Raw genomic sequence first — 22,155 nt, 5'->3', positions numbered from 1 at the left:
GTTATTTAGTTTAGGGCCACTTCTATTTACTGATCAAGAGTAAGTACACAAAAAAGGCTGATGCCGAAAAATCAAATCAGTGGATCTTGAGTTAAGATTATTTCATCACACATATTTAATGTTTTGGTTAATGTTTGATGCTATAGAAAAACATAAAACAATACCAAGCGATGCATGAGTATTTATTTTGTCATTGGTGGTCAAATCCTCATTGGAATCCCCCCCCCCCCCCCCGTCTGACTGAGATATGATGTGGATGCATGTTGCAGTGCAGCTCAGGCTCCTAGAAACAGAACCTGACCCCTGTGCGGGTCGTGTCATCTGATAAGAGCCGATGTTTTGATAGTGCTGCCCCTCTCAACATGAACCATGGATCTCCTTTTACACCCCATAACAAATAGGGCTGTCTAAACAACAGTTTATGGCCAGGACAAGGCCTGGTCAACCATCATCAAAGATCTGCTCTGGGATGAGCCATTAGGTGTGGACCAGATGTTACAAGCTGTGGTGATGGAGGAATCACTTTCTTGCTTCGAGTAGGATACAGTCAGGGAACTGGTTCATGCTCTTTGCAAAGGAGGTTAGTGCGTTTGTTTGTTTGCAGGATTACGCAAAAACATCCAAAAATATTTCGGTGCAGCATCAGATCATATCAACAGTAATGCATGGATCCTGATGTTTAGGGGCCATTGTATTTTGAGTGTGTCGAATTTAAGGTCAAACATGATTTTTGCATTTGCAGACAAAAATCCTTCAATCTACATTTTTTTTAGAAGATCTCAGTTTCCCTTACCTCCTCTTGCCCTTTACCATTGACCAGCGTTTGACCGCTGCCGCTGACAGTTTTACTGTATGAAATAGAACTCATTGTTGTCTTATTCAATATCGCTCCCCCTGAATAAGTCCATAAATGCATTAGGGTCCTGTGTCTCTCCCTGTTGTTCCGACTCGGGGTTGAACTGGTGTTCAACCCGGTCGCGTTGTAAAATGCAGATTGGGTTGACTGACAGAGCTTCCATTTTATTACACAGTCATGAACAGAGCTGTAAACTGTGACTCATCCTTCACGTTCATTCACTTGTTCCATCAGGGTTAGGAGTCATGAGAGCAGATCCCTCCGAACGCGGCTCACATCGTTTGGTCTTTTCTGGAGATGAAATGATGCTATGTGAAGTTTTTTAATGTTTTAAGTTGAAAATATTGGTCGTGTGATTTATGGCACAGACGCCCAAAGTAAAAGCGTGAGCCTTTATTTGGCTTTCAAGTTTGCAAAGGATGAAATTGAGGGAAAAGTGTATTTTCAATTTCTACAACCCTACTTAGAGCATGGGTAATAGCTAACTCATTAGTATATCATTAGTTAACAATACACATGAGGAAACAAAACCTTTTGTAGCTTCTAGCCATGTCCAATGGCATTGTTGGGACCTGTCTTGTCGGCAACTGTGGTTTTGCATGATAAAAATACTTTACATTTTTTTATTTTTTTATTTAATGGAACTTAACGCTTGAACCAAAGACATCTTTTAAAAATAGATACTTCAAACTTACTGTACAACATAAATATCACAAACACATTATTCTGTATGTATAGGACGGATATTTACATGATTTAACAAACACCAACTTAGTGTTTTGGTTCAACAATAAATCCTTGAGTCAAAATGTCAGAATATAAGTAATAAAAAACTTTAAGTCTTAAAAAGAAAAATAGTCGTTCTATCATTAAGAACTGAATAATTACAGCAAACAACCTTAAAAAAAAAAGAATTATCAATTGACTCTCGGCAATTTTGGGAGAATGTTCAAGCTTTTACCTTTGACATGTTATTTAGGATATTTCTAATTATGTTGTTAACCAATATTTATAGTCTGTGGTGTCACTCGGGTCAGAGCTGCGTTTAACGAGGTTTGATTTTCATTTGTGCTGCATCAGTTATCTGCTCTGTGGACCTCTGCCACTAAAACCACGCTGGCCTTTGTCCGCGGCTCAGATTCGGTTTAAGGTTAAATGCCTTGCCCTTAAACTCATCCGCCGGGCCAAAGTGTGTGGCAAGGTCACCGTTCCAATCAACTGAGTGTTAACACAAAGGCTGCTTGTCCCCTAATGGATTAGCTCTACAGTGACTCAATGAGTCCCTGCACCACCCCTCCAGCCCCTCGCGGGCCTTCCCAGCGCTGCTCTGCTTTCACACGCACCACCTAGCCCTTCATTTTGAAATGAGTTTTATAACTGGACAGTAAACTTCCAGTGGGTTAATGATGATGGCTTCTTCATCTGCCCAAATGCTCCTTTTGTCCGCCCCTCCTCAAGCCCCGCACCCTGCCCCCGATGCCTCTGGTCACACCGGGCCTTAAACCCTGGTTCACCCCACTTTATAGTTCCACAGATAATCCCCTAGAACACACACACACACATACACACACACGCACGCAAGGACACGCGCACACACACACAGCCTCAGGCCATTATCTCCACTGAGCCTTGCACTGGTGTCTTTCTCCCACTCTTTCTCTCCCGACTTCAGCAATGGCATTCAACTGGAATGTTTGCCTTTGTTTGTGTGGCCTCTACTGGAAACCCATGAATGGCCTTAGCTCATCTGCTATCTTCACTAGCGCCGATTTGCACTTCAGGGCCCAGCAGGGAGTCCCGATCCGAGGGAGGAGGGAAGGTCTCGAAGAAGGCCGTGGGGCTTTTATAAGGAAATTAGAGCCGTGGACTGCCACCCGGACAGTAAACAAGGGTGCGAGCCCTCACACCCTTGGCGTCACGTGGGCCCGTATGGAACGAGCAGCGAAGGGCGTCCTGTTTGCGGGAATTTTCACATGGTCGCCATTTCGGTGTGTTGTTTTGCTTTTTTGACAGTTGTGCTGCGGGATTGTTTTCTTGTTATAAGAGTGTGACGTGTTAAGTGGCACCTCGGGCCCGCTGCACTTCCTCCCCACCTGATACTCTCAGTTTGTCGCTTTTAATTGTGTCTGAACCTTAATCTGACACGTTACGTAATATATGGAAGTGATCCTCGTGGGCTAGCTGGGTCGATCAGAGGAGCAGTTTTAAGTTGAGGGGATCCTCTTGTAGCTCTTGGCGGCCTCGAACAGTCATCACGTGTTCGGCCTCTGCTGAGTCAGCGAAAGACAAAGCTGTGGCAATCATCTGGGAATCCTAAGAGAGAGAGAGAGAGGAAGACCCCCCCCTCTTTCTCTGAATCTAGAACTAGATCTCCCCCCACGGCTGATCATGTGACCTGTCTTTCCTCAGGTGGCAGGGACACTTCCCCTTTGTCAGGGATGTTAGCAGGAGCTCAATGCAGAGGTGAAGGATGGGCTCGGGGGGGGGGGCAAGCCATTCAATCCGCACTCTTTTGTTTTCTTTCCCTTTTTTTGACTGTGTCTTTTGAGGCCAAACAAAAAAAAATGCCGGGGTTTACTCATTATCTCCGCTTTAAATGGGCCCATTTAGGACAGGCCATGTCAAAGTCAGGGGCTGAGGCATAAATCACGCTGACAGCTCTTTTCCCTCGGTTGAACTTGTGGCTGCGCCGGCGTCTTACCGGACTACCGGAGAGATTTCTCTTTTGCTTACACCTGATAAAAAAAAACACTTCATTAACAGCATCTCCGCCACGTACCGTCACACAGAATCCACCGTGAGGCCCAGAGACCCGTTTATTTGTCTTGTTTGTGTGGTCCAAACCAGCAAGGGCCGGACAAATTTCACAGTCAAACTCAAGCCCAATGTGTGGACAAATGTGGCTGATTGGGAGAAATGGGTGCGTGAAGGCACCGTAAGGACTAATGGGGGCCCTGATTGGCTGGGGCGGTGGTTTACAGCCGCCCTCACGCTGACTGCGCCCTCATATAACCATTGGAGGGGAGGTGAGAAGAGCTGCACACGACTTGATTAAAACAACTGTTGACTGTGTCCGTGGTAATGAACTGGAACATGAGTCACGCGGTGAAGCAGGACATGAGGATAACGGGAAGTTCCTGACCACGGAAATATAGAAGCTGTTTATTTCAGACATTATTTTGACATTATTTTGACATTATTTAGTTTATTTTTCAGGTTATTCGTGTTTTCAGTTGGTATAAAAAAATTCACTTTAGTGTTTCTTTCCTTTCAGGAGTTTTAATCAATCAAATCAGTGAATTTGGTGGAAAATATTGGCAAAATGTAGAGACTGTGGTGATTGGTGAATATACCCTTCTATCAGGTAGACGTGAGTTTGCACAGAGTTACTGTTTACCTGACAAATTCTTGCTGACTTTCCTGGACATTGAGAAGTTGGCAGGAAACCAGACGAAGCAGCTTCAGTATATTTCATACTGTGAATTTTGTTAGTTATGTCAGCAGAAAGGATTAAATCTCTTTTTTCCCTTTATATATTTGGTAGTTTTTCCTTATTCTAGTTGAGGGTTAAGGGCAGAGGATGTCACACCTTGTTAGGCCCTTTAGTCAAAATGCTATTTGTGAAAACGGGTTATAAGAATAAAGTTTGATTGATTGATTTATTGATTGACTGATTGATTGAAGAACAAGAGGTTAAATTTCCACAAACCTGCAGAAAAAACACAAACTTTAAAATGATTCTTTGCTAGTGCACTCACTGACCATGGATTGTGAACTGGAAGAATGAATGAAAACGACCTCAATGGGGAAAAGGCGATTTCTTACATTTCAGTAACGTTCAAGTTAAACTTAAGGAAACGTAACATTCAACCGCAAAGTGGTAGATGTGTGTTTCCCATCACTGATGCGACACATTCCTAACTTCACTCAACCCACATATACAGTATCATCAATCTTGATCTTTGGTTATTTCCTCGGAATTTGTCCCCTTCTCTTCCCGACCAAGTCCTGATAAGGTGCTAGCGCTGATCACTGAGCTGTGATGACACATAATCCCCCAACATCTGCCGGCGCCTGTTGATTTGCGGTGCATTCCCGTTTATTTATTTTGAACAGATGAGCCTCTGGTATTTACAGCCCGAGTAAAAGCCCTAGTGTGGGGTCAATCCCGGGCCCGGCTTCCAAGACAAAATGCTCAGGCTGACCTGAGACGCATTCTGCTGTTGTGAATTGGCCCCCAATAAAAATAAAAAAAAGGAGTGGGAGGCTGAGTTTTTGGTGTGCGAGCGAAAGTTTAGAGATGACCTCGCTTCCTCGAATACCTCCACATGACAGGGCGCCCTCGGACAGATGTTGTTGGCGTGCTGGGGGTCACGCGTGGCAGGGCGCCGTGGCCGTGTGGCGGCGGGGAGATGTCGCTCTCCTCCTTTGTTTCCCCCCCCCCCCTCCTCGACTCTGCAGGCCTCCAAGAGCATCTGTCACCGCAGGGGGTCAGCAGGGCCAAGATGAATGAGCCCCCGATGGATTCCAAACCCCCCCCTCCTTGGCAAATGGTACAGGACAGAGGAGGGCATAGGGGACTTGGGGGAGGGGTCTGTGTTTGTGTGTGTTTGTTTGCATGCCAGTGAGAGAGAGAGAGGGAGAAAGAGAGCGAGAGAGAGAGAGAGAGAGAGAGAGAGAGGGAGGGTGCTGTACTGAGGGGAAGGAGTGGGATTCCCATTTCTCTCTATAGAGGATCACGACAAAGGTGACTTGAGACCCACCACAGAAGAGTGAAACTCCATATGCTGCCTGGATATTAGGAAATTCCTCCCACCAGGATTTATTATCCAGCATGGACTGCATTTGAAAAAAGGAAAAAGGAAAAGGCTGCCTTCACATTTTGGATTTACTGCGTTTGAATTGGACTTGATGGGTTTCCTGTGCTGCTGCGAGGCGTCATGGAAGGTACAGGAGAAGTTTGCTTGTGTGTCACGTCCCGTAGCATTAATGAGATGGGCTTTTAGCACCTCATTTAGAGAACATGCAGAGATGTTTGTCTTTTTTTTCCACCCCCCACACCCACACCCACTCTCTCTCTCTCTCACGTCTGATGGGCACGGGTTGTCTTTTCTGATGTTAAGAGTGTGCTGAGCTCTTTTCCTGCATTTAAGCCATTGGTATGGACTTTAACACGTCAAAGCATAACAATGAGGTGAAAGTGACCTGAGATATTTATCAGATTCCCATTAACATCTTCTCTGCTGCTACACAAGGGGACTGGAATGCTTCAGCCTACAGCCAGTTTTAATCAAGTTCTCAGTAAATCCTGGATAAACCCTTGTTTGGTTGCCTGCAGTTTCTTAATCAGCTAAATGTTAAACCGGGGATCAAATGTCAAGTTAAACAGTTTGGAGGGAAGGTAGCTGAAGGTGGAGATGTCTTCACATTTCGGTGGCCTTTACGTGAAGAATCTGCTGATTCAGATCAAACCAGTTTAAGTCAATTGAATCCTGCTCCTCACACACCACTGTAAACACTGTAATGTTATTATGCAGCTGAGGGAGAAACAAAAGGACCAGAGAGAAAGAAAAGGCCGATTTGAAAGTAAAATCAACTCAGTGGAATCGAGTTAAATAAAAAAATAAATTAGGTTAAGTGTCTTGAGATTGAATCTACAACATGTGATTTTGGGAAGACCTTTATTTGCTTTACACATTCTAAAAGTGTGTCATTAAACAACCCAGTCAATTCCAGATGTTTTTAAATTGTAATCTCATGCTTCATTAGTTTTACCAACTTTAATATGCAACAATTATGTCAACAAGTTAAACAACCTACTATAGATTACCATTATTTTACCTCATGGAATAATTTTACTATCTCATATCAAGGTCTTAATCTTAAATATAAATGTAAAAAAATAAATATAAGCCATCACTACAGATGGAACACATGTTGGGCATAGAACAGTATATAAACAGATGTTTCTTTTGAATTTGATTAAATTCCATTCCCAATGGATCTGTCTATTTTCTGACATCAAATAAATCTTTTTACATAAATGTTTGCACCGAACGTATTAACACACTCTGTCATATAATGTGTTTATTACAGGAGTGTGTGTCCATGCACATGTAGTTGCAGTGTAAATGTATTTGTCTTTCACCGTCGCCTTGAATCCTGTCTCAACAAAAAAAAAACGGCACATCAGCCCCAACATGTCCTCAAATGTCATCCCTGGAAAACCAGAAGCTGACCAGGTGCCTCAGGGCCAAGCTCGTGCATGTGACTGGGTTTACGGGACCTTTCGTCCTCATCTCGTGAGACATCTGCGTCTCCCCTCGGTGTCGTCTACCCCCTCACGACCTGATAAGCATCCAAATATTTCAGGACTGTGCTGCCTGGCTAATTAACAGAATGTGAAACCTCAGGTGGAGATTCATATCCTCTGGGGGAACACCCAGGGGAAGAGGAAGCCCGGACCTGTGCTTCTTCATACTTAAGCTGGAACTAGTTTCATGTCATCAATGCTTTGTTATGTCAGAGTAAATTTGCTGTGAGCTTTTCAGTTCCCCCCCTTTTTTTATTTTTTGGTCGTTTTCTGACATATTGACATTTTTTGCTTTAACTCTTCAGTTTGATAATCTGCATCCAGCCGGCTAATCATTCACCAAATAAGTTCCAGTCAGTAAATGCAAGTTGAACCAGCTTGTGTACACTTGCTATTCGAAGGACTTGGACCCCGGAGCGGCGTCGCTCTTACAGAACGGCAGCACACAGTCAGAAGGGATGACAGTCGGCGGGGAACAGAGAACTTTGCTTCGGCTATATCAGACACTGAGTGGCTAAACAATACTTTGTCAAAGGGGTCAAAGTAACTGACGGGTCCATTCAGAGAGTGACTGCATGCAGTGAGTGCTGCTGCAAACTAAAGCACCCAATTGTGTTTCATGAAAATAGCCCCCGGGGGGCCGTGGTATCACATAACAGCCTTTTAGCCTCGCAATAGTGAGTACATATGTCATGGTGTGAGTTTGAGAAGCCATAAGTGTAACTATTCCCTTTGTGGACTGCGGTGACCTTTAGTACAATGTCAAAAGAAGATTGTTTCACCAATTGGGAAAATAAAGAATCGGGAATTTTGTTCAAGTAAAACTTATATTAACACAATTCAACTTTATTTTGAAGAAACTGAATTAATTTGCGTGTTGCATTTGAAAAAAATAAATTGTATTTGTTCTTGAACTTGCAAAAAAGATCTATAATTCAGTATCTTATGATAAAAGTTTAAAAATGAGCATGGACACTATTATTTGACCTCTTTGCGAAGCACTAAAATACCATAATGACAGAAATACTTTGATAAAAATGTCCATTATTGTCCAGGGTAATAAAACATCAAGAAAAGACAGATTTCTTAAAATGTATAAAAGTCTTTAAAGCAGGATAGGAACTAGAATACGTCTCACTGGGGTGTAAACCTCCACCAAGGCCCAACTGTCACTTTCAATTCAAACAAGCTGCATCAAAATAGATCAGTCCCCTAAATATGTTTTATATTTCATTTAGATTTGTGCACTGTTCCCTGCAACCGGCAAAGAAAGCAATTATTTTGCCTGCTTGTCCCGTCCACCATGTTTTGTTGAAATCTTCAGTTGTTTTTGTGTAATCCTGTTGAAAAACAAACTACCTAACTAAACAACAAACACATGTGCGTTGCTCAAACACAACATAAGAGGTAACAAGTAGAATTTGGTCGAAAGTCTCGTTTTATAAAAAAAGAAAAATACTGTAACCTCTTGATAACATTATTGCTTTTTGGGGATTTCAGTCTTGAATCTGTTGCTTTCCATTTCAGTTCAAAACCTCAGCGTGCTAACAGTGTCCATATCTTTCAGCACAGGTCTAAAAGGATTCATCTGTGCTCCTCTGTGTCACTGATAGAGTCGCTGTGTGAGCTAATCAGAAATCTCTCTGCTCTCCCCCAGGTCTGGAAGCTCTGAGAGGAACTTCTTCCCTGAAAGTTTCTGCTGAATGTAAGTGACCCAGCATGTAGCAGAGGTGAACAAGTCCCTTCACGCCTGGGAACCATCTGACAACGTAAGTCCCCTTGTTTTTATTTTAATAAGCTGCTTCATGAGTTGTTGGTAGAAATTCAGCGTCCTTATAGTCTCCTCTTGGCTGGTCGTCTCAGTCCAGCGGAGTGGAGATTAGTGTAGCTTATTCTGACCCGGGGTCAGATTCATGCAATCTGTTGATGCCACCCAGGAGGAGAGGACTGGCCTTGACTGACAATCTGCCTCTTGCAGAGTCACCGCTATGAACGCTCCCCTTTTTAGCCATTAGCCTCCTTGAGCATTTCTCCCCCCACCACTCTGGTTTGACCATCTATCATGCAAACAGCCGCTGCTGACTCACCAACCCCCCCCCCCCCCCCCCCCCCCCTCGCCACCACAGCTGACCTCAGCAACTACCTGAGTCACACCCCAGGAACATCCGCTGGGCGACCTCTGCCACAGTCACGCTTTGTTTTACGTGGCGCAGGTGATGAAAGGTCGTCCTCTGTGTTCACCTCCGGTCCGCGCAGGGTTAATGACAAACCAGTCCTCTGAGGCTGGAGGGCCAGTCGGCTGGAGAGGCCTCCGGAGCCTCCTTTACCTTCACAATCCAACTGGCAGCGGCTGCTTTTAAAAAACGCCCTCAGGCAATCATTTTCTTTTTTGTCTTTAACCCCTTCTGTCATTGTTTCTCAATGCAGCTCTTGGCCAGCTTCCTCCCATCAGTTAAGCAAGAAATACTGTAGCTTCATTCTGTTAAGCTGCTTATCTCCTCAACAGCACAGTCAGGCACTGTTAATCTTGTCTTTTGTCTGGGTTGGTCGGATTCCTCCCCAGGAAGGTTGTTAGGTAAACACGGGGTCTGGAGCCTGCCCAGGCGTGGGCAAGGTCAGGACCAGAAAGACGACTGTGACCGCATTCCCACCCTGCCTAATAAAAATAAAGAGTCAGGGGGGAAGAGAAACAATAGATGATTCTTAACTAGAATCATCTATTGATTAGGATTAGGTCAATGACTGTGTTATAACCTTAACCAAGCCAAAACACCTATAAAATAAAGTCTCTTACTGAAGAATCTTTTGATTTTGGGACAAAACAACACATTTATAAACAACTTTGGCATCTTAAATGCATATTTTACTACTTGATGACCCTATGTAGACAAAGCAACTATATGTTAGGAGTTAAATACTTTCAGTTGTTCTGTTATCGCAGCCATGCAAGGAGGTTTTGTTTTCATCTCCATTTGCTTGTCTCCGATTTGGATTTCCTCCAAACTTGCCGGAGGGATGTTTTCACTCTCTTGAACGTTCTGTGATTTCTATTTTTTTATTATTATCATGTTTGTGTTTTGTGTCATGTTTTCATTTGGCAAATTTGCTGCGGCTACATTTCACATTCAGCCAATTTGCCCCGAACAAAACATCGTTAAAAAGCTGATCCAATGCTGATCCAGTGCATTCTTTGAAAACACAGCCTGTTGTTAAAACATAACTAAATTATGAGTTGAGGTAACTTGTGAAACCGAACACAGTCAAAGTTTAGCTGTGACCTTGTCCTGGTGTCCTGCTCAGCAGCGACAGACGATCTGTCTACGTTAGGACAGAACGAGGAGTTTGAGCTTTTTCCAAACAGCTGTAGTCTGTAATCTGCGTCCCTCCACTTGACGGTTGTAATGTTTATTAACCACAACACTGGTCTGCACCTGTCAAATGTTTTCCAAGGACAAGCATGGAAGGCGTTTCAGGCTAAACGTCAGGAACGCAGCCAAAACCCTCCCTTTATTTTCTCTTTCAGGTTTTCTATCCTTTGAAAACTCCCGATAGCGGGTTCGGTATTAAAAACAGATCTGGTGACATGTTATGACAAATTTAAAAGTGGGAGTTTGAGTTGGAAGATGTGTTTTAATGAAGTGACCCACTGAAAGGAGCTTTTCTCCTCAGGCTCTGTCTTCCCCTTTTTCTTCTATCTATCCTCTTTGAGAGTCCACGCTCGGCCCCGTGTCCAGCTGCCACCTGCCACCGGAGAGCCGGCCCGGGCCCACACAGCCGACCCCGGCAGATGTCCCACAGTGGACACGGGAAGGGGGGGGGGGCACGGGGGCAGAGCAGGCAGAGTAAAACATGGACAGACGGAGTAAAAAAAAAAACAGACAGGGAAAAGCCATTGGCCTTGGCTGTTATGTTTCAGTGTGTGTGGTCTAGATGCTACTCATTTAGTGGGGACATGCATCTGCTTTTGGAATTATTTATTACAAACTAAAGGGCTGCAGCTAATATCTATTTTAAAATTAATTAACCAAACTTTTGTCTAGAATTAACCGGTTAATGTGTGAAATGATTCAAAATTTCCCAGAACTCAGGGTTAATTGAAAAAATATAATCCAACCAAGGAGGGAATTCTTTAAAATTAAGCTTGAATCCAATATTGAAACATCAATTTAAGTTTTAGAGGCAGAAATAGGCAAAGTTCTATATTATACTGGAAGAATGTGTTTTATTTTAGGGACAAAAACATCCATCTCTGCATACACGTGCACTTTCTTGAGGTATACGTACAAGTATAAGTATAAGTATGAGTATAATGTTAAGTACTATTTTGTTTATTAGACACTGCAAGTAGCAACCGACAGATCAGATGTTTGGTTGGTTTTCCAAAACAGAAATGCACACCTAAAGTGTTCTGCTTCGCTTATTCTGTAAATTAAATAATGAAAGAAAATAAAAAAAAGGCTCATATCAGCTGATTCTGTAAGTTAACTGATATATCGTCACGCTTCTGGTAAACTTTGGACAGATTTGCATTTTACAGCAAATCCATTTCCAGAGTAAAACCTCTCCTCACCGTGATCGTTGTCCCTTTTCACAAAGTATAAAACAGGATTATGATGTCACGTCTCTCTAATGTGAACGGTTCATTTGCTTGAGACACCTGTTGCTGTACTGCGGTGTGTACGGCCTCTCTCATGCGAGGATCTAATCAGTGAAGAGAGACGAACAGCATCGTGACCGTCCATGTCTTCTCCACAGATAATGGGGAATTCATATGCCGGGCAGCTGAAGTCTGCTCGATTTGAAGAGGTTCTCCACAACTCGATTGAGGCTTCACTGCGCTCTAGCAGCGGAGATCCACAGCCCATCTTCACGCAGCTCTACCTGGAGCCGGAGCCGTATCCTGGAAACATGGAAGGTAGGAGCCCCGCAGCGAGGGCCAAGTAGGCCAGTGCTTCAAATCAAATTAGATTCAGGTTCACTCAAACCTTCTAAATGTTGTGTTTCTGTGTCTGAACGGCTGCAGTGAAATTAGATGATCAAATTTCCTGAATTATTCAGCTTCCATTTAATTGCCTTATGTTTATTTTGTCAGTCATCGCTGCTGATACATGACCGATACATTATCAATAGTGAAATATCAAGTCAAAGCCCTGGTCGTGGCTTTATAGATCCTTATATCATAATGAACATATTTGAAAATGATTTCAAATCTGTAAAATACATTGTTGCCCATTGTTGGGATCAGGATCTAACGTGATTTAAAATCTACTTCAGACATTAAGCCAAAAGTCGACCTCCATGCCGGGGAGCCCCCGGGCCACGACCTCATGAACGGTCACTCGTCCAACGATCTTGAGGAGCTGGAGGAAGAGGACGACTCAGACAGCAGCAGCCCCCCGCTCCCCTACCTGCAGGCGCCTGCACCAGACGGCTGCTGCACACTGGACGGTAACCACCCCCCCAACCTGCACGCCTTAATCCTGACTCTAAAATATATATACATTCACAGAAAAGGACTAAAATCCTCAAAGAACATGTCATATTTTTTACTGATTAATAGATAAAATGAAAGCTCGGCCCCTTTTTCTTTTCTTCAAATCACTCATCTGCCTCTTCCTCCTCTCTCAGGGTTCTGTCAGGCAGGCAAAGACCTCCGCCTGGACTCCATAGCAACTGGGCCCATCGAAGTCCCAGCAGGCTTCGAGCTGGTGGGCGCCAAGTCCCCCAGTGTCCCCGAGCACATACTGGTGTGTGCCGTGGACCGCCGCTTTTTGCCTGACGACAACGGGAAAAATGCACTTTTAGGTCAGTGTGTTCCCCCCCCATGGTCTGAGATCAGATCTTTTTTTTTTTAAAGTTTCCTGGTAGAATGAATTCGGTCAATCACTGGATTACTAATAACTCTTTCAAAACTAATGCAATCATCTTATTATGTGGCCTCCAGGTTTTTCAGGAAACTGTGTGGGCTGCGGTGAAAGGGGCTTCAGATACTTCACCGAGTTTTCCAACCACATCAACCTGAAGTTGTCCACCCAGCCCAAGAAGCAGAAGCACTTAAAGAACTACCTGGTGAAGAATTCTCAGGGTGCTCTGTGCAAAGGACCCCTCATCTGCTGGAAAGGTAAAAAAAACAAAAACATAATATGATTTATTGTTAAATCTGAGTGACACTGATTTATTCTCTGATGATGAGCTTGTGCACACAGTGACTCACGGTTTGTTGTTGTTCCTCTCAGACTGTAAAACCCGCCAGTTGTCCAGCAACGCGTCCACCTCCAAACCCAGCTCGTCCTCCTCGCTCAGCAGTAAAGAAAGTGGAGGCACCAGTGGACCTAGCTCGTCTCCCTTTTCCCTCTCAGGTGAGACAGTGCAACAACAACAACAACAACAACAACACAGATGCACATGATTCAAGCTGAAACAAATTCCCGACATTAATTTACATTTTCTCCTAAATATTTGTAATGTATTCTCCCTTAAAATGACGATCCGAAATATATATGCCACCAAAAAGTTGTTGTTGTGTCCGTTGGTATAGCTGACCTGGTTTATGTTGTTGCCATAGAGACAGGTAGTGGTGCCTGAGCCCTGAAAGGTGAGCTCAGTCTGACATGTGAACAAACAGGCTCTTTGCTTGGTTTCTTTCCACTTGGTTAGAATTATGGTTTAATGCATTATTCTAGTATCTTAAAAGATCATATCTCAATGTAAAATAAGATTTTCAGTTTATTTTCATATTGTTATTGCTGTCATCAGAAGCTGTGATTAGCACCATTTGCTTTCTGTTGCAATTTCAGACTGAAATGACAATTTATTACATTTCAGTTTCACAACTCTGTAGAGAAAATGACATCTCACGACCCTTTTTAGTCGTAAGAGGGTGAATCTCAAACAGCAATGTGATGAATTTAAGGCTGAATAATACGACCAGGAGGAATATTCTGCCTCTCTTCAAGTAGATGTTCCTCCCTGACTTGTCAAAACAGCAGGGCCTCTTTCCCTCTCTGATTGAAAAAGGGCTCCTGGGCTTCTGGTATTGATTTGTTCTGAACCTGGAAGCAGCCTGTCAGCAGAGATCGCACACATTAGTGTGTTTAGGCCGCTGAGTGGCGGGCCTCGTGTTTGGGATACTCGCTTTCCTGGAATATCCTGACTGCGACCTTCAGGTACATCCTGCTCCCAGATGAGGTCACTGAAACTCGCCCAGGAGGAGAGAGGCGGTGCACTGTAGCGTGCAGCCCTGCAGCCTCCGTGCCAAATGATCCTGGAATCATTAATGAAAAGCAGGGGCCTGTTTGTACTGTGCAAGCGACGTGGAGTCTGAAGAGCGTGTGCTCATTTGACATGAGTTTGATCCAAGCAGCGTGAAGTCCAAAGGTGAATGATTGGTCCAAATTGACCCCGTCAGAGGAACGGTGGATGTTAGGGCTTTAGTTTGAAGCAATCCATATAGTTTGTAACTGGTCCGTTGCAAAGAAACACCACGCCACCGACAGTGAGTGTTTTTAAGTGTTATACGTGTGTTTACACTGTCACACGTCTGTTTTCATTTCTAGATTCCCCACCCACCAGAACGACGCAGGCATCCTCTGTGTTCTTCGGGGGTCAGGACCTCAGCAGAGACTCCAGCTTCCTCAAACCTCTGGCCTCCACACCTGGAATCAAGACGCTCCCAATAGGTGAAACTCCTTTTGGTCTCATTGTCTCATCAGTGAACATAGTGCCAATTAGATTGAATTCTGCATTTTAATCCATCATATGAAAAACAAAGTATACATTTTAGTCACACTCCCACGTTCCCAGCTGCATCCGGGCCTGGAAAGTGACATTTGTCCAGATTTAATGAGCCTTTGCCTTTTGCGTGAGTGACACTTCACTGGCCTTGCCCTCACACTGAGAGAGGTTGCTTAGCTACAGGTTGTTTTCTACGTGGTTCAGCACAAGGCAGATGGATCTGCGGCTGACCGTGGAGCACAGATTAAGCTCTGCTACGTCCTGTTTAGACGCACACACACACACACAAAATGTACACACAAACACGCAACTGTGTGTGTGTGTGTCTGTGTGTGTGTGTCACTTATTTACACACCAATCAATACCGAAAGAAGGAATGCTGTAATGACTTTTTTAAGGCCTTGCTATCCATTAGCCCCTTTACAAGGTTGTGATATTGACAAGCAAAGACGACACATACGGATCAATGCTTTAGTGAATTGCATACACAGTGAATATGAGATTGGAAAAAGTCCAGTGGGGTCACTGGCGATGGCGGTCATATATAGGAAATCAATAAGCTGCTGTCGGGACTGACACATTTATGTATTGTTCTCTCTTTGTTACAGCTCTGAGTATAATTTAAATTAATGTATTGAGTCAAATATTAGACATAAATATTTCAGATTAGCCATTAGCAATTATGGTCTGTCAGTTTGTCAGTTTGTCAGTTTTTCCACCACATTGACTGATCAACAACAACTGGATGAGTTTTCTTTTACACTTTATTTATTTATTGTCATCACATGATGGACTCTTTATTACGACTGTGTTTAAATACAATTTCCTCTAGCGCCCTCGTCAGGTCAAAATCGAAATTGTATTTTCCAAGGTTGTTTTTGTTGAGTCAGCTTCATCCGTCAATCAAGAGGTTTCACACCCCGTTTTATAACATCAAATAATCAATTCAAACCAAACTTGTCTTGAGGTTTTGGCTTCACTTTTGGAGTTATCCATGTCGTCCATCTTTACATACAATCCAAGGGTTAAGTGTATGTTCTATCTGTGTCTAGTGTGTTAATGTGTGCATGTGTGTGTGTGTCCAGTACCCACAGCTCTGAGGGTGACCGGGCCGACTAACGGTCTGGGCCTCGATGGGCGTCCCCCCTTACTGAGCCCGTCCCAGGTGTCCTTAGGGCCTCAGGTTCAGGGCTATCGCTCTGCCGACGTAGGAGACATTCCATGTAAGCCTTTCTCTCTTCTCCGACAAAACTAGAGTATCTGTCGAAACACAACATGTTGTACATTCATTTTGCTCCATTTTCTATTCTAACGTAGTTCTGTGTCTGTCTGTGATCCTCAGTATCTTCTGTCATGAACTCGGGTCCGCCGAAGAAACGCCACCGGAGCTGGCATCCCACCACGTTAGTCCCTGTCCCGGCCACAGCCGTCCCCGTTCCAGCCCTCCGACCAAACGTTTGCTCCCCAGGTCAGTTCCTCAACCTCGTCACGACGTGTCTTTGAGCTGTAATGAACTCGACATGAGTCAGTGGGAGCCGGATTTTTTAAATTGCCCTTAATATGTCACATGTTTCCTTTTTACTTCATTTCCCTCTGTGTGCGTGTGTGTGTGTGTCTGTGTGTGTGTGTGTGTGTGTGTGTCTGTGTGTGTGTGGTGTGTTCCTGTGTTGTTTTGTCTCCTCTGGTTTGGGGACAGAGTACGCACACAGCACTGGTTTTCACTGGTTGTTAGGGATGATTCACCGAACATCTCCATGGAGATACAGATGGAGAGTTTTGTAGCAGAAATGTTTTTTTCAAAGTTGAAAAGATTGAAGAAGATTTTGTGTAATTGCGGTTATATATAAACCAGCACTATTCCAAATAAATTAGATTAGAACATATTGGCACATTAGCAGAACAGACACAACTATTGATGCAGGGTTTATATGAGAACGTGTATCATTTAACAGATTAGCTGTTCTTATCCTGATATAAGAACAGCTAGGGGGTGTGGCCTAGGTGGTAGAGTGGGTGTAATGTAATATTAACATGCTGCTCCTTCATTTCCATGCAGGTGCTGTGTTAGGAGTGTCCTCGGCTCAGCCGCAGGTAGCTTCGGTCATTCAGCCCCAACCTGTCACGGTGGGAGAGGCGGTCATCGTTCCAGACAACCTGCTCAACTCTTCGGGTGTTCGTCCTGTCATCCTCATCGGTACGATTCTTTATCTTTATCTTGATCTGTCCCGCGGCATCGCAACCTCAGTCTATCAGGGTCAGGGAAACAGAATCAAATTCAGTTTCAGCCCTGAGTAGGACAAAGTAAAATAAGAATTCAGTTATCCTACTGATGGTAATCGGCCATTTCTAGAGGTCAGACAGTGTAGTGGTCATGAGTAGTTTAACTCTAGGCTCATCCCTTCACTTTAACCCATTATTTAGTTTGTAGCTACATATCACACTCATTCAGGATTAAAATGTTTATCTTTTTTTCAGACAATATTCGGGTGTCACACTTTGCTTTGAATAGATTCTGATGTTTCTCATATTTGACTCGAAAATTTAGACTTCTAAAAATCTGCTTTATATTATAACTAGTTTAAGATCTGTGTTAAATTTCTTTTTTCGGTAAACATATTATTATAATTGCTTGATATCATTCATTTATTACCCATGTGTGTTTCAGTTTTGTCTAACGAAGGCTTCCTCTCTTTTTCAGGACATGGCACTTTACCTTACTTCTATGGGAATGTTGGGGATATAGTGGTGAGCCCCCTGCTGGTCAGCTGCTACAAGAGCAGCCAGCTGACAGAGAAAACCCTGGAGACTTTGGGCCTGAACAGGAATCAGCTGCTCAGTGTGGAGACCATGATCCTGCTCACTTTACAGTATCTTGCACGACTAAGTAAGCAGCAAACACAAAAGCTCAAATCTCTACATATCCCTCCTCTTTGTGTTTTTAGTCCTCGTGTTGCATGTGCGCTGAGCGGGGGGGTCGACGACCGCGAGGTGTACATGTCTTGTTTAAACAATTAAACACCCCTGTAAAAACAAATATCTAACTTCGACCACTTATGACCTTTTTCTACGTCTCGACTGAGGTCAGCTGAGGTGTGTCAGCAGTGTGAGATTTCATATTCCAAATTTTCTTCCGCTCAGGCTCCAATCAGATTCCACTGCGGGAGGAGCTGGAGCAGATCGTCCTGAAGGCCATGCTGTGCTGTCCCGGGGGTCCCGCCATCTCCCTGTCCCAGCTGCCCTGGTTGGCTCGGCTGGAGGCCAGCGTCTCCGGGGGAAGCGTCCAAGTCATGGTCACCCACAACTCTTTGGGAGAGGGCATCTCCGAGTCACTGCGCACCCTCAGCGAGGGCCCCCACCCCCAGCAGTGCCTGCCCACCTACGTGGTCATCATATGTGCCTCGAAAAGGAGCTCCAGCGAGTTCTGTGTGCTCGTTTTGGGTGAGTTCTGCTGCTACTTCCTTATCATCCCATGATTCAATGTTTTTTTACATTTTCAATAACTAAATCTAAAACTGTGTTGAACGCAGGAAAGTACCAAGCACGGGCCTTAGCTGAAGGAATGCTGACGACTAACGAGTTCCTGAAGGAAATCAGCTACGAGCTCATCACAGGGAAAGTCAGCGTCCTGGCTTCTCACTTCAAAACCACATCATTAGGTGAGTTCTGCACATAATAAACCTCATTGTGCGTTTTTATTTCATGCAGTGAAACCTTGTGTAACAGTCTGTTGTCATGACAAACCTTTAAAACTGTAGATATTTTAATAAAAGAGCTAAACAGAATAAACTTAAACCAGTGTGTTTGAATGTCCAATGAATAAGAATAAGGGAATATCTGGTTGCAGCCGCGACTTGCATCCCTGCCTGCGTGTCTTTGTGTAACCATGGTGCCCGGTTGTTTTCAGGGGACAATCTGGACAAGCAGCTGGTGCGGTACCAGCGTCGACGGAAGGGACAGGTCATCCAGCCCTTCCAGGGGGATGTCACTGACCACATCCACTCGCAGGAGGCTGCCAGCATGTCACCGCCCTCAGACAGAGGTAAACTCAACTAATCAGCCCAGCAGCCAGGGACTCCAAAACAATCTGTTCCTATTGGACATCGGTTAGATCTCTCGGACAAATAGTTATGGTTTATTCTGCAAATATGTCCTCTTTGTAATATAGGAAACTAAATTATGAGGTAAAGACCAAACACCAAGTAAACACCTTGCTCCAAAGCACCTCTAATGCCTGTTATTTTGATTTGGACTAAACAAAAAAGTCTGGTACAAACTATACTGCTTTCATCATTTATATAAATATTCTCCCCATTTTAAATATCTGTATCACCCTTGTTTTGAAACTGTTGTGATTCTGTTAACGTTTTCCTGTGTGTTTCCCAGGAGCAGATCTCCTGGGTAAGGTGTTCCAGATCTACCCGACCCAGCTGAGTGTGGCTCGCAGCCTCCTCTCTCAAGTCTGCTCCATCGCGGACTCGGGGACCCAGAACCTCGACCTGGGTCGCTTCTGTAAAGTGGACTTCCTGGTTTTGGTCCCGCCCTCTCACATTCTGGTGCACCAGACGGCACAGCGCATCCGACAATCAGGTCCGTGTTAAGAACTTTCAATTCCAGTATGGTCTCATGAGGTTGTGAGTGCACTTTTATGTTAAAAAGATGAGTTGTGTCGTCATCCATGGTTCCTTTTGTGTTTTTCCTCAGGGGTGCTCGTGGACCTGGGAGTCGAGGACACCTCCTCAGCCTTTCAGAAGTCAGACAAGTACGTGGTGCGTCTGGACAATGACGTTCACGCCAAGATGGAGGCCTTCATGAGGAAAGTCAAACAGAACCCCTACACGCTGTTTGTCCTCATTCACGACAACTCGCACGTCGACCTCACAAGGTACGCCGACCCCAGACCGACCTTGGTTTGCTCCGTTGATAATCTGCGGCTGTGTGAAAATATGAACTGTTGTGGCTGCGAACGTGAACCTTGTTCCGTTCATAGTGGAGCGAGGAGAACAGCTGCGAGCAAGTGAAAACAAACACTGGCAATCTTTAACCTTGAATTCTGTAGAAATGTAGCCGGTCTCATTTGAGACCCATGAGCTTTTGTTTCTCTGTCCAGAGATGGAAGCTGTTGCTGCTCCTGCCAAGATCTTCTGTTTATAACCAGCAAACTGCTGTCTTTTTTCTGCCAGAAGCATAAAATAGATCACTTCCTGTTTTCAAAAGCATTTTCCTTAAGAATGAACCAAAAAACTAAACATTTTATTAAAATGGTAGAATTTGTGCAGGAGCCTAAAATATCCACCAATTCCCCCCCCCCCCCCCCCCCCCCTCTCTCTCTCTCTCTGCAGCGCTCTGTCTGGGTCCGTGTGCCACGGCGAGCTGCAGGGTCTGGCTGACCGGGTGGTGAACTGCCAGGAAGTCCTCGATGCCATGAACCTGTTGGTCCTGCAGGTCAGCTGCTTCCCACACACGCAGCAGACGCGTCAGTCCCGCATCAGCATCCACAACGAGGTCCACTGGCCGTCCAGCAGAAGTCTGGTGAGCGTTTTCACTTTACACAGAAGACCCCTCCGGAATTATGAAGTTAAAGGTTTTCAGTGGAATTAGAAATATGACTGTAAAAAGTTTTGTTGGTTCAGAGACTCATTCGTAACTGAAGTGGTGAAGCTACTCCACCTGGTGGAGCAAAATGCACTTACATCAACAGGAGGAGGAGCTGGATCTTCACTTTAACAGCAGATAATAAATTAGGGATGTTATGCTGATAATACATCTGTCACATTACAACTACATGGAGACTTAGAGTCTTTAAAACCATATAAGTGATGGATTATATTTAGTACTATAATAATAAGAATAACAATAGGAATAACAATAATAATAACAGTATAATCAAACATATTAATAGTGTTGACATTCAACACATAATATCATCATCAACAATGTCCATTATTAAAAGTATGAAACATTATTTACATGTACATTCTGGCTTCACAGCAAAAAAAACATGTTATTATATAAGACTGAATCCATGAAACCCACTGTTTACACAATTAATAGTAATTAAATGGTAAATAAAGCAGAAACTAAATCTGCCCAGAATTTGGTTTTTCTTTTGTGAATAATTGGAAACTTGTATCCCTTATGTTTTATAAAAAATAACTAAAATACGTAATTTTACTTCTGACCTGCTCCTAACACATGAACATAACTTAGACATTTTAACTGGTCACAAGCCAATTTGGTTTGTAACCAGTGATTTTGATGATAACTCGCATTGACAACATTTAAATAAAGAAGTTTAAACTCTGAGCACTTTAGGCCACGTCCTTCTTGGATGCATGCGACCACGAACACTCAGCCATGTTCACTTTTCCACCAGCAGGGGGAGCAGTCCGCCCACGAGCTGGTCTACTTCGGCCTGAGGGACTACAGCAGCTCCCTGCAGTGGGGCGTGGCCAGTCCCATTCTGCGCTGTGATGATGCATTTGAGAAGATGGTCCACACTCTGCTGGAAAGGTCAGTTTGAGGTCAACAGTGCAGAGAAGCTGTCGTCATCCAGCAGTTAATCTCTCACACAGCCTCAAAAATCTTTTGCACAGCTTCTCTTTTGTCAAATGCCTCATTTTCAGAAACATAAACATATCTGAATTGTATTGTTTATTATGAGAAACAACCTAAAGACCTGAAAAGCTCTTAAATAAAACAAAACAATTCCATTTGTTGTCCCAGACATCCACACCTACACAGCATGGTGATCCGCAGCTACCTGCTGATTCAGCAGTACACCGAGGCCATGATGGCTCTGACCTCCTCCCCGTCCCTGAGAGACCACATCACCCCGGAGACTCTGGCCATGGTGGAGGACCTGATCAACGCCCCCAGCAGAGAGGGCTCCCAGGGGCGGGGCCACATGCTGCTGGTCCGCGTCCCCTCGCTGCAGCTGGCGATGCTGGCCCGGGAACGACTGGAGGACGTGAGGGATAAGCTGGGGCTCCAGCTGTGCTTCGCCGTGCTGCTGGGGAGTCCGGCCTCCGAACTCAACCTGCACCGAAACTTCACGAGTCGTCTCAGGGTGAGAATGTTTTAACTGTTTCCTATTAAATATTCATACAAAGGGAATCTGAGTTATTCGAGCAAGATGATATTTAGGAAATCAGACCCATGTGGAAAACTCTCTTTATTTTTGATTTATTCCATATCCAACTTTATTTTTAACCACCGCGATCCATTGAAACACTGCAGATATATGTTTAGCCTT

The 22,155-nt window shown here is 44.2% G+C and overlaps 1 protein-coding gene across 3 annotated transcripts in view; it reads left to right on the top strand.

Annotated features, from left to right (window-relative positions):
• Window positions 1-22,155, top strand: part of greb1l (GREB1 like retinoic acid receptor coactivator) — a 40,597-nt gene that overhangs the window by 10,145 nt on the left and 8,297 nt on the right. Inside the window, exons 1-20 of one of the 3 annotated variants that reach the window (XM_053438717.1) lie at window positions 5,493-5,803; window positions 8,827-8,938; window positions 11,925-12,084; window positions 12,444-12,617; window positions 12,798-12,974; window positions 13,114-13,290; window positions 13,406-13,528; window positions 14,726-14,848; window positions 15,989-16,126; window positions 16,246-16,371; window positions 16,960-17,097; window positions 17,602-17,787; window positions 18,042-18,341; window positions 18,431-18,559; window positions 18,808-18,942; window positions 19,287-19,490; window positions 19,605-19,785; window positions 20,243-20,432; window positions 21,277-21,413; window positions 21,627-21,969. In XM_053438717.1, coding sequence (XP_053294692.1) covers window positions 11,928-12,084; window positions 12,444-12,617; window positions 12,798-12,974; window positions 13,114-13,290; window positions 13,406-13,528; window positions 14,726-14,848; window positions 15,989-16,126; window positions 16,246-16,371; window positions 16,960-17,097; window positions 17,602-17,787; window positions 18,042-18,341; window positions 18,431-18,559; window positions 18,808-18,942; window positions 19,287-19,490; window positions 19,605-19,785; window positions 20,243-20,432; window positions 21,277-21,413; window positions 21,627-21,969 — 3,138 coding nt within the window. In that variant the 5' untranslated portion in view covers window positions 5,493-5,803; window positions 8,827-8,938; window positions 11,925-11,927. Of the gene's footprint in view, window positions 1-5,492; window positions 5,804-8,826; window positions 8,939-11,924; window positions 12,085-12,443; window positions 12,618-12,797; window positions 12,975-13,113; window positions 13,291-13,405; window positions 13,529-14,725; window positions 14,849-15,988; window positions 16,127-16,245; window positions 16,372-16,959; window positions 17,098-17,601; window positions 17,788-18,041; window positions 18,342-18,430; window positions 18,560-18,807; window positions 18,943-19,286; window positions 19,491-19,604; window positions 19,786-20,242; window positions 20,433-21,276; window positions 21,414-21,626; window positions 21,970-22,155 lie in introns of those variants that run through there. The other 2 variants (XM_053438718.1, XM_053438716.1) reach the window with 2 other exon arrangements.

Source organism: Pleuronectes platessa, chromosome 13 (assembly GCF_947347685.1).
Source record: "Pleuronectes platessa chromosome 13, fPlePla1.1, whole genome shotgun sequence".
Taxonomy (NCBI): domain Eukaryota; kingdom Metazoa; phylum Chordata; class Actinopteri; order Pleuronectiformes; family Pleuronectidae; genus Pleuronectes; species Pleuronectes platessa.
The sequence above is the reverse complement of the archived record's forward strand: the minus strand, read 5'-3'. Positions and strand labels throughout refer to the sequence as shown.